The sequence below is a fragment of the Suncus etruscus genome, chromosome 2 (genome assembly GCF_024139225.1).
Source record: "Suncus etruscus isolate mSunEtr1 chromosome 2, mSunEtr1.pri.cur, whole genome shotgun sequence".
Taxonomy (NCBI): domain Eukaryota; kingdom Metazoa; phylum Chordata; class Mammalia; order Eulipotyphla; family Soricidae; genus Suncus; species Suncus etruscus.
Genome location: NC_064849.1, coordinates 2,827,678 through 2,839,703, shown reverse-complemented (window position 1 = coordinate 2,839,703; position 12,026 = coordinate 2,827,678). Strand labels below are relative to the sequence as shown.

The 12,026-nt window shown below is 51.4% G+C and overlaps 1 protein-coding gene across 1 annotated transcript; it reads right to left on the bottom strand.

Moving 5' to 3' along the window:
- Positions 1 to 3,357: 3,357 nt before the first annotated feature.
- On the bottom strand, positions 3,358 to 4,014 carry SNRNP35 (small nuclear ribonucleoprotein U11/U12 subunit 35). Its single transcript, XM_049768231.1, has one exon. The coding sequence runs from the start codon at positions 4,012 to 4,014 to the stop codon at positions 3,358 to 3,360; it is 657 nt and encodes a 218-aa protein (XP_049624188.1).
- Positions 4,015 to 12,026: the final 8,012 nt, after the last annotated feature.

Sequence of the window (12,026 nt, the reverse complement as noted above, 5' to 3'; positions counted from 1 at the left end):
CCGGAGAGATAGCACAGCGGCATTTGCCTTGCAAGCAGTCGATCCAGGACCAAAGGTGGTCGGTTCGAATCCCGGTGTCCCATATGGTCCCCCGTGCCTGCCAGGAGCTATTTCTGAGCAGACAGCCAGGAGTCACCCCTGAGCAACGCCGGGCATGGCCCAAAAACAAACAAACAAAAAAAAAAAACAAAAAAAAAAGAAAGTAATCCAAACCAGGCTAGGGGTGAATCACATGTGGTCAGGTAGCTTTCTGCCTTGTCAAGTGAGAGAGCTGCCTTCCAGAACTGCACTTTGGTTTTGGCTTTGTTTGTATGTTCTGGTTCTTGGGCCACACCCGGCAGTGCTCAGGAGTTACTCCTGGCTTTGTGCTCAGAAATCACCCCTAGGGGCCGGGAAGGTGGCGCTAGAGGTAAGGTGTCTGCCTTACAAGCGCTAGCGTAGGACAGACCGCAGTTCGATCCCCTGGTGTCCCATATAGTCTCCCCAAGCCAGGGGCGATTTCTGAGCTCATAGCCAGGAGTAACCCCTGAGCGTCAAACGGGTGTGGCCCAAAAACAAAAAAAAAAAAAAAAATCACCCCTAGCAGGCTCTGACAACCATATGGGATGCCTGGAATCGAACCTGGGTCCTTCCTGGTCAGTCATGTGCAACACAAATGTCCTACCACTGTGCTTCTCTCCCCACTGGTGATTTTTAGATCTGGGGATAGTTTAACTTCAGAACTGAAAAACTACAAGGGCATAATGTCTTCTCATGCTGTTCCTAATGGCAGAGAGTGACTTTAAGAACTAGCTGGTTCCTTTCTTTCTTTCTTTTTTTTTTTTTTTTTTGACGCTCAGGGGTTACTCCTGGCTATGCGCTCAGAAATCGCCCCTGGTTCGGGGGGACCATATGGGATGCCAGGGGATCGAACCGCGGTCCATCCTACGCTAGCGCTTGCAAGGCAGACACCTTATCTCTAGTGCCACCTTCCCGGCCCCTGGTTCCTTTCTTTTTTTTTTTTTTTTTTTTTTTTTTTTGGTTTTTGGGCCACACCCGGTAACGCTCAGGGGTTACTCCTGGCTATGCGCTCAGAAGTCGCTCCTGGCTTGGGGGACCATATGGGACGCCGGGGGATCGAACCGCGGTCCGTCTCCTAGGCTAGCGCAGGTAAGGCAGGCACCTTACCTCCAGCGCCACCGCCCGGCCCCCCCTGGTTCCTTTCTAATGATAAGAGATCACTCACTCTCTGGAGCAAAACAAAACTCTTGTATTGGGATGGAGTGGTTCTCTCTTTCCCATACCCCTGCAGTGCTAGCAAATAAATCCAGGACCTTGTGTATGCAAGGGAAGAGCCCGGATTTTGCTTTTCATTTTCTTTCCTTTCCTTTCCTTTTTTTTTCTTTGGGCCACAACTGGCAGTGTTCAGGGGTTACTCCTGGCTCTGCACTCAGAAATCTTTCCTGGGGGCCAGAGCAGTGGTGTGGAGCGGTGGAGCCGTCTGAGTTGCTAGCACTAGCCTAGGACGGACCATGGTTCAATCCCCTGGTGTCCCATATGGTACCCTCCAAGCCAGGAGCGCATAGCCAGGAGTAACCCCTGAGCGTGAGCGGGTGTGGCCCCAAAAACAAACAAAACAAACAAACAAACAAAAAGAAATCATCCCTGGCAGGGTCCGGGGACCATATGGGATGCCGAGGATCAAACCTGAGTCCATCCTGCGTTGGCAACATGCAAGGAAAACACCCGACTGCAATGCTATTTCTCCGGCCCTTATCATTTTCAACCCTAGCCACCTCTCTAAATAAAGTTACTAGCGTTTGGATCAGAAATGGAGCTGAGGGACAGAGCTGGAATGCGTGGTGGAGGCCTCGCTTCCTGTGTTTGAGGCTCACAGGTTCCAGCCCCAAAACCAAAATGAGAACAATTGTTCTTAAGCAGCTGGTAGGTGAAGGCTGGATGGTGACATCCACAATCTGCTTCCCTATCCTGTTAGGAAGATGCAGGGACCACTCCTCACAATGAATGCGTTTGCAAAGGCAGACTGGGACCAAAGTGATAATACAGTGGGGAAGGCATTTGCCTCGAAGGTTTGATTCCTGGCAGCCCATCCTGAGCATGACCAGGCGTGATTCCTGACTACAGAGCCAGGACAGAGCCTGAGCTGAGCATTGCTGAGTGTGATCCACAAAACCCTAAATAAATAAGTGAATAAGTGGGGGCCAGGCATACAGTACAGTGGGTAAGGAACTGGCCTTGCACACAGCCAACCCAGGTTCAATCCCCAATATCCCATAGGGCCCCTCTGCATAACTAGGAGTAATTCTTGAGCTTTGAGTCAGGAGTGGCCCCAAAATAAGAAAAAATTAAAAACAAAAACCAACAGAGACATAAAAATGATGGATCTGGAGCCGGAGAGATAACACAGCAGTAGGGCGTTTCCCTGGGACGCAGCCAACCTAGGACAGATCAGAGTCCGATTCCCAGCATCCCATATGTCTCCCAAGCCTGCCAGGAGTGATTTCTGAGTGCAGAGCCAGGAAAAACCCCTGAGCACTGTGGCCCAAAAACAAAAACAAACAAACAAAAAAAAAAAAACATATGGGGGCTGGAGAGATAGCATGGAGGTAAGGTGTTTGCCTTTCATGCAAGAGGTCATCAGTTCGAATCCCAGCGTCCCATATGGTCCCCTGTGCCTGCCAGGAGCAATTTCTGAGCATGGAGCCAGGAATAACCCCTGAGCACTGCCGGGTGTGACCCAAAAAACCACAAAAAAACAAAAAAAACAAAAAAAACAAAAAAAAAAAAAAAAAAACATATGGATCAATACACATAGGTTCTAGTTAGAACCTCATTATTTTTGTTTGGGGGAGGGCCACACCCAGCTAGGATCAGGATTTACATCTGGCTCTAATCTCAGGGATCATTCCTGACAGGCTTGGGAGGACTTTATGGGGTACCTATGGGATCCTTTGCAGATGGGACTTTATGGTGTTTGAATTCAGGTCAGTCAGTCATGCGCAAGGCAAGTGCCCTCCTCACTATACTGTCATTCTAGCCACAGGTTATTTGTGGATGCTGGGGAGTGGGGGGGGGGGGCTCATTCACCCCCTTGCTCAGATGCTGGTGATCACAACACCATTGCTCGGGCTTCGGAAGAGCCATCAGGTGCCCCTGAGACCTTTCCCAAGCTTCATCAGATCGTACCTGGTTCCCGACAGAAAGAAACCGAGAACTGCATCGTGGAGTTTTATTAACTGTCATCTTAGCCCTTGTAGGAAAGCAACACGGTGGCCACACCTGATACACATCCAGCTGGGACAGTGGGGGACCACCGCTAGTTACTTAGACCCCTCTTCTCTGTCCCTTTGTCCTGTCCTACCGAAAGTCCTGGCCTCGTGGCTCTCTCTCCTGCCACCTTCTGTCCCAGCCCCGATCTCGGGGCCTGGCATCCCAGGGTCTCTCTCGGGACCGGGAGCGCCCCCGCCGTTCCCTCTTGCCCTCCCGGCCCAGATTGGTTCTCACGGCTGGCAAGCTGATGGGCTTGCGAAAGGGTCGGTCCCGGCCCCCGAACCGCAGCTGCCCCGACTCCTTCTTCCCACCCAGCCCTCCGCCCAGGCGCCGCGGGATCCAGCCCTTGAGGGTCCTCTCGAGCTCATAGTCCACGAAGATTTCGTGCTGGTCAATGACCAGGCCGTCGGCGTCCCGGTGGGCCTTGAGCAGCGCACGCTCCTCCTTGTATTCAATGAAGGCGTAGCCCTTGGAAGAACCTGTCACCACGTCCTTCACCAGCCGCAGCCGTCGGATGTCACCATAGCGTGAAAACACCTCCCTCAGCTTCTCCTCCTTGGTCTGCAGGTTCAGCCTCGCCACGAACAGGGTGAGGAGGGGGTCGCCCGTGACGCCTTTGTTGGGGGTGTAGCGGGCCAGCATTGCCCGCCAGATGGCACGATCATGGGGGTCTTCGTCGGTACCATCGATGCTGCCAGCTTTAAGCGGGTCGTACTCCTTGGCGATGGGCATCCAAGTACTCATGTTCTAAAATGAGCCAAGATTGCCATTTAGATCCCGCCTCTGAGGGGCTGCATGAAACCCCCCAACCTAGTCACCCTAAGCAGGGAGTTGGCCCCGGAGACAAAGGCCTCCATGCTCCAAATTGGGTAGGGACAGGCTCCAAATACATACAGCTCGTTAAGTTCTCAGCACCTTGGGAAGAAATGGGGCACGCTGTGATTGAGGCCTTGGTCTGGGGACTGTCCACCTTAGCTGCTACTGCCTGACTCTCCTGTCACATGTCTCCACAACTGGCTCAGGCTTCAGAGACCTGAGAAAGGTCATGGGAGCCATGAGGGGTCTCACAGGAATGGGGGAACTGCCCTGCCATTGATTCTGGGCACCACTGGCATTATTGGTTAAGCAGCCCACTGGGGCCCTAACAATGCTGGGGAACCCAGGGGAACCCCTCCCCTAAACAGTGCTGGGTCAAAAACTGCCATGGAGGGCGTTTGTCATGACTGCTCCTGATCCGAATTCAATCGCCTGCACCACAAATGATTCCCCCAGCTATCCAGGAGTGATCCCTGAGTGCAAAAACAGGAGTAAGCCCTGAGCACGGCTGGGTGTGGCGCAAAATCCAAAATAAATAATATTTATTGAATAACAAAATTACTTAATAATAAACTTATTTATAATGAATACTTATTTACAATGAACTTATTTAATAATAAATAAATTAGGACAAAAATATAGCAAGTGGGGGCCCGGAGAGATAGCACAGCGGCGTTTGCCTTGCAAGCAGCCGATCCAGGACCAAAGGTGGTTGGTTCAAATCCTGGTGCCCCATATGGTCCCCCGTGCCTGCCAGGAGCTATTTCTGAGCAGACAGCCAGGAGTGACCACTGAGCACCGCCGGGTGTGGCCCAAAACCAAAATATATATATATATATATATATTATATATATATAGCAAGTGAAAATGAGCATAGGGTCAGACTCAGTCAGAACTCCTTAAAACCTAAGTGTTATCTTGGGCAAAATTTAAAACATCTAGAAAATGTAAATAAATGCCACTTCACTAGGGCTGTTTTGGTTTTGCTTTGGAGGCCACACCCATCGTTGCTCAGGGCCTATTCCAGGCTCTGCACCCTGGGATCACACCCCTGGAGGGTAATTGGGGGGGCACCTTAACGGAAGCCAGGATCTGACCCCAGGTAGTCATTGCAAACAAGGCAAGCCTAAATTTACCTGCTCCTCCCTCCCTCTCTGGCCCTTAACTTGGCTTTTTTGTCAAGATTTTGATAAAGCACTGGCCATCAAAGACATTTCTAAGTTACTATGCAAACAAGCGATAAACAAAGCAAGTCTCCCCTTAAGGAACTTAAAGAGGCAAAGATTCCCGCGCTTCCCACCCCGAGGGCCCAGAAATTGACGTTGACTGGTCACGTGACCACCCACGGCATGCGCAGTGGTGCTCCGGAAGCTAAAAGAGGGCTAATGCGCCCTCTACGTTGCCCGCCTGCAGCAGGCCCGGGGCCCCGTCTCTGCCAGTATCCAACATGGCGGCCCACGGCATTTCCCCATCCATCCCACTTCACTTCCGGCCTGCAGCGGTCTTTGCTAAACTCCAACATGGCGGCTATGGCATCTCCCCTTGTCTGAAGCAGCCGCGGGGCCCGCTCTCTGCCAGGACCCAACATGGCGGCATTCCCTACCCACCCATCCCTGCTTCCCAGCTCTGCCAGGCTCCAAGATGGCGGCCCTGGCATCCCCGCTCCGTCTGTAGCAGCGACGGGCCGGTCTCTGCCAGGCTCCAACATGGCGACCCAAACCGAGCGGCCGCATCCCCGGGTGCCTCCCAGGTGCACCCCGGTCAGGGCACGGCCCGCTGCCGCCGCCGCCAGGCGGGTGGCACTCACCACGGCACGGAGGAACCTCCACTCTCGCCGATGCCGCAGACGCTGCCCGTGGACCCCGCCCACCGGGCCCTCCCTCCCGCCTGTGCATTGGGCGGCGCAGATTCGTCTCCGCCTGAACATTGGGCGACGCAGATTCGCCACGAGCGCTGTGGCCGGGGTTTCCTTTTGCTCCAAGATATTGACCCAAATCTTCTTCTAAAGGATTAAGCACGTTGAAGGAGATTATTTCCTAAGAGTTTGACCCTCCCTTATTTTTTTAAAGCTCCTTTTTATTTATTTTTTGCAGGGCGTGGGGACACAAGCGGGTCCATTGACAGGCGCTTTGCAAGATGTCAAAGTGCGGCCTGGGCTCCTGGGGCGCTCCCTCGGCCAGGCTGCTTCCCCAGAAAATGCAGTCGCAGGGCCCAGGAATCCGTGATCTTGTCCTCGGGGTTGTCCGAGCCGCAAGATCTAGCTGATCCGCTTTCCTCGAGTGCAAGACAGCTTCTGGAAGTGACTAGCCTGGGCCCTCGGGCATTTGCCTCCCTTGGCATCTTCTTACCAAGCTGTTTCCTAGGCCCTGCTGAAATTTCCAAGAGTGTGTTTCGTTGTTTTATTTTGTCTTCTTCTTCTTGCAAGTTCCCAGGTGATTCATTAAGAGGCATCTTAAAAGGACTGCATAGGTGCGCCAGGGCAAGGAGCCCTGGGCTGGGCTGGGCTGGGCTGGACCAGCAACTGCCTTGCACTGAACAGGCAGGCCCCTCTTCCTTCCCATCACTGCTTGGAATGGAAGGTAGAAGACTGGGGGTTATAAAGTTACGCAAAAGTCATAAATAAGTATATTTATATATAAGTGTATATGTGTGTGTTTGTATATATAATATACACATACACACAGTATACACACACACACACACACACACACACACACACACACACATACAGAAATCGCTCCTGGCAGGTGGGGGGAACCATATGGGATGCCGGGATTCAAATCACCATCTTCTGCATGCAAGGCAAACGCCCTCCCTCCATGCTATCTCTCCGGCTCCTTTGGTGTTTTTGTTTTGTTTTTTTGTTTTGTTTTGTTTTGGGGCCACACCCATTGACTCTCAGAGGTTACTCCTGGCTCTGTAAATGCCTTATGCTGCGCTATCACTCCATACCCATACACGGCATCCGTATAGTCCTCTGAGCTTGCCAAAGTAGTTTCTGAGCACAGAACCAGGAATAACTCCTGAGCACCCCCGGGTGTGGGTTAAAAAAAAAACCAAACAAACAAACATAAAAAAAAAAAAAGAAAGAAATATCAGCCCTTAGAGTAGCAGCCAAAACAAAAATCCTTTTGGCCAGAGCGCAGAGAATGCAGCAGGTAGATCATTTTACTTCTCCTTCAGCTTCATCCAAGCACTTCACCAGGTCAGATCTGAGAGCCAGCATGAGCACACCGTGTGGTCCCAAAACTTCAAAGAGCAGAAACCGAGAAAGTGGTAATAGATTGTGCTTTCCTTGCACGTGGCTGACCTTTGTTCCATCCCTGGCATTGCGTATGATGGTACCCTGAGCACCACTAGCATCAACCGGTGTGGCTTCCCAAAAACAAACAAAAGGCTTCATAGATTTACAGTTGCAACTCTCTCCAACTTGCTGAAGGCTGCCTTGTGCTCATCTTTAACTACTGTCTGATTAACCCTTTCCGTTGAGTGCTTGCTGTTGACAGCTAAGCACACTGGATTCTATTTCTTAGCAAGGAAGCCTCTCTAGTTTTTGTTTGTTTGTTTGTTTGTTTGGGGGGCTGAGGGCCACATCTGGCAATGCTCAGGGCTTACTACTGCCTCTGTGCTCAGGGATCACTCCTAACAGGCACAGGGGACCAGATAAGGTGCTCTATCTGGTTAGGGTTAGGATTGAACCCTAACCTAAGGTTAGGGATTGAACTTGTGTTGCCCAGACAGACAGCACTGGGCTCTATTTTCCATGCTTTCGTGGCCGGAGGACACAGGACAGCATTGTTGGCCACCACTGTGGTGGCACAGAAAGAGCGTGGGAGAAGGGGCCGGAGCGATAGCACAGCGGTAGGGCATTTGCCTTGCACGTGGCTGACCTGGGACAGACCCCAGCGTAGGGGATGCCCTGGACCCCAGGGCCCTGTCCCAGCATGAGGGAGTGAGCCTGTCTCTGGCCTGGAGGTTCGATCCCCAGCATCCCATATGGTTCCCCAAGCTCACTAGGAATAATTTTTGTTCTTTTGTTTGTTTGTTTTGGGGCCACACCCAGTGATGCTCAGGGGTTACTCCTTGCTCTACACTCAGAAATTGCTCCCAGCTTGGGGAACCATATGGGACACCTGGGGATCCAATCATGGTCCGTCCTGGGTCAGCCTACTGCTGCACCATGGTCTGGGGTAATTTCTGAGCAAAGAGCCAGAAATAACCCCTGAGTGATGACGAGTGTTGGGGAAAAAAAAAGTGTGGGAGGGACTGTTTGTAATAAACTTTGGTTTCCTGTCAGCCCGGCTCACTGGGGCAAGACAGATTCCCAGGGGTCCTTTGGTGCCATTGAGGCAGAGGTCCTGTTGAGCTGCCTCACAATTCTGAGACCTAGCCTTCCACTCCTGGTCTGGTTACTTCAGATCACTACCCCAGCACTGTACAAAGCAGATACACAGGGTACTGTGACTGCCAGGCTCTAGATTTTTCTGTAGCAATTCATCCTGATAAAACTATAAAGCAGGGCTGAAGAGACAGCACAGTGGTAGGGCATTTACCTTCATACAGCTCACCCAGGAGGGACCTGGTTTGATTCCCCCTGGCATCCCATATGGTCCCCCAGCCTGCCAGGGGTGATTTCTGAGCAGACAGCCAGGAGTAACCCCTGAGCACCGCCGGGTGTGGCCCAAACACCAAAAAAAATTTTAAAGCAAATATTACACATTCCCAGGATGCACTGGGCTGAGCGGTCCCGTGGTCACCACTAGGAGGAATGTTCAATGGCATTCCACAGTGCAGCAAAGCCTGGAGACAGGCTGGTGAACTCTATTCCCACAGGGCTTCTTCCCCTCTCTTTTACCTTGACTAAGAACAGATTCAGGGCCAGAGAGATAACATAGTGGTAGGCCATTTACCCTGTTTGCATTCAACCCAGGATGGGCGGTGGTTCGAATCCTGGCATCCCATGTGGTCCCCTGAGCCTGCCAGGAGCGATTTCTGAGCTCAGAGCCAGGAGTAACCCATGAGTGCCACCGGGTGTGACCCCCCCACAAAAAAAAAAAAAAAAAAAAGAATGTGGAGAGCAGGAAGCAAGTGGTGCTGAGGGTGCAGGGTCCGGAAACCCGATTTCCAGCTGCCCGGCGCAGAGTAATGAAAAGACTCAAGCCCAGCAATAATGCAAGAGAGTTCCATATATTATTTGACCAGTCAGGGTCCGAAACGTACCCGTGGCAGAGTAGAGGTTTGCGGACTCCCAAACCTTAAGCCAGTCTCTCTCTTTTTTTTTTTTTTTTTTTTTTTTTGGTTTTTGGGCCACACCCGGCGGTGCTCAGGGGTTACTCCTGGCTGTCTGCTCAGAAATAGCTCCTGGCGGGGCCCGAAGAGATAGCACAGCGCCGTTTGCCTTGCAAACAGCCGATCCAGGACCAAAGGTGGTTGGTTCGAATCCCGGTGTCCCATATGGTCCCCCGTGCCTGCCGGGAGCTATTTCTGAGCAGATAGCCAGGAGTAACCCCTGAGCACTGCCAGGTGTGGCCCAAAAACAAAAAAAAAAACAAAAAAAAAAAAAAGAAATAGCTCCTGGCAGGCACGGGGGACCCTATGGGACACCGGGATTCGAACCAACCACCTTTGGTCCTGGATTGGCTGCTTGCAAGGCAAACGCCGCTGGCCCAAGCCAGTCTCTTTTTATACAGAATTTAGACAGGCTGATTCATTCTTATCATCAAAGCACAATCTTAAAAGAAACAGGAATGAGCACTGACGTAGGAGAACTGTGTCTGGGGTTGTGAAATAAAGGTGATTTCAAATTTCAAGATTTTAGGGCGGGTGGGCCACACAGGAGTGGGAAGCAGGGAGGCGGGGGGGGGGGCAGGGTGGCAGCATTTTCAAATCTCAAGGGCAGGTGGTCACACAGGAGCTCGAGGGCGGTTGGGTCACACAGGGGCTCGTAAAGCTTCGGAAGCAGGGAGGCCGGCAGGCAGGTTCTGTAACTTGGCAGATAAGAAATATGCAGGCAGGCAGTTAAAGAAAACAACTTATGGTCAGTTAAAATGAAACGGGAGAGAAAATCAACTTATGGCTGGAGTTTAATAAATTCATATCATATTTTAAAGCTTTCATTAAAAATATGTTTTTCACTTCTTTCAAGGGCACGCTCAGGAAATCGAGGGTACCACGGCCATGGTGATGTCCCACTCGAGGCACCTGGGTCTGGGTTGATTGGACTGCCCAGTACAGCTAATGGAACTTTCCCTCTGGCGGGCTGTGCCCCCACCCCCATTACGGTACCAGTTCCTCAAGTGAGACCCACACACTTTGTTTCCTTGGTTAAACGGGACCTAAACCACAGACTTACTCTTTGCTTCCTGTTTCAGTCCTTTAGTTTCTCATCTGAGCAGGGAAAATGCAGAACCTGGGGGAAAAGGTTGTTGAAATAATTTTTAAATTTGCACTAAGGGGCTGGAACAAAACAGCGGGGAGGGCAGTTACCTTGCATGGGGCCAATCCAGGTTTGATCTCCGGCATCCCACAGGGTCCCCTGAGCCTGCCAGGAGTGATTTCTGAACTCAGAGACAGGAGTAACCCCTGAGCAACACCAAGTCTAGCCCAAAAGCAAAACAAAAAAATAAAGAAAAAAGCCTAAACAACAGTAAAGCACACGAGTGGCACATGGCTGATCTGGTTTTGATGCCTGGCAAAACATGCGGTTGGTGACCGGAGCGATGACACAGCAGGGAGGGTGTTTGGTTTTTTTTTTTTTTTTTTTTTTTTTTGTGGTTTTTGGGTCACACCCGGCAGTGCTCAGGGGTTATTCCTGGCTCCAGGCTCAGAAATCGCTCCTGGCAGACACGGGGGACCATATGGGACACCGGGATTTGAACCGATGACCTCCTGCATGAAAGGCAAATGCCTTACCTCCATGCTATATCTCCGGGCCCGGGTGTTTGGTTTTTCAAGCAGCTGATCCTGATTCGATATCTGGTATCCCATAGGGTTCCCCAGTGTGCCAGGAGCAATTTCTTTCTTTCTTTTTTATTTTTTTTTGGTTTTTGTTTTTGGTCCGCACCCAGTGGCGCTCAGGTGTTACTCCTGGCTATCTGCTCAGAAATAGCTCCTGGCAGGCATGGGGGACCATGTTGGACACCGGGATTCGAACCAACCACCTTATGTCCTGGGTCGGCTGCTTGTAAGGCAAACACGGCTGTGCTATCTGTCCGGCCCCTTTATAACTTTTTTTTTTTCAGGCCACACCCGTTTGATGCTCAGGGGTTATTCCTGGCTAAGCGCTCAGAAATTGCCCCTGGCTTGGGGGGACCATATGGGACGCTGGGGGATGGAACCGCGGTCCTTCTTTGGCTAGCGCTTGCAAGGCAGACACCTTACCTCTAGCGCCACCTCACCAGGAGCAATTTCTAAGTGCAGAGCCTGGAGAAACCCTTAATCGATGCCAGGTGTGGCCCAAAAACCAAACAACAGTGGGGGGTAGGGCGTTTGTTTTGTAAGCAGCCAATCCAGGATGGATGGTGGTTCGAATCCGGCATCCCATATGGTCCCCCACGCCTGCCAGGAGCGATTTCTGAGTGCAGAACTAGAAGTAACCCTGAGCACCGCCAGGCGTGACCCAAAACAAAACAAAACAAAACAAAACAAAACAAAACAAAACACCAAAGGACATCAACAGCATTCAGTTCCCTGAGCCCCATAAGGAGTGATTTGTGCAGAGCCAGGAGTAAACCCCAAACACCACTAGCAATGGACTTCAAACCAACCCTGCAATAATAACACAATAAACCAGGGTTTCTGCAGGCACTCATACCCATTGAGCATCTCCCTGACCCCAGTCCGTCTTTGAGCATTTCACAATACTCTTAGGTAGTACATTCTCTCCGGAGCCCCCATTTCACAACCAGGAAAGTTGGGTCAGGCCTAGAGAGGTCCATTAA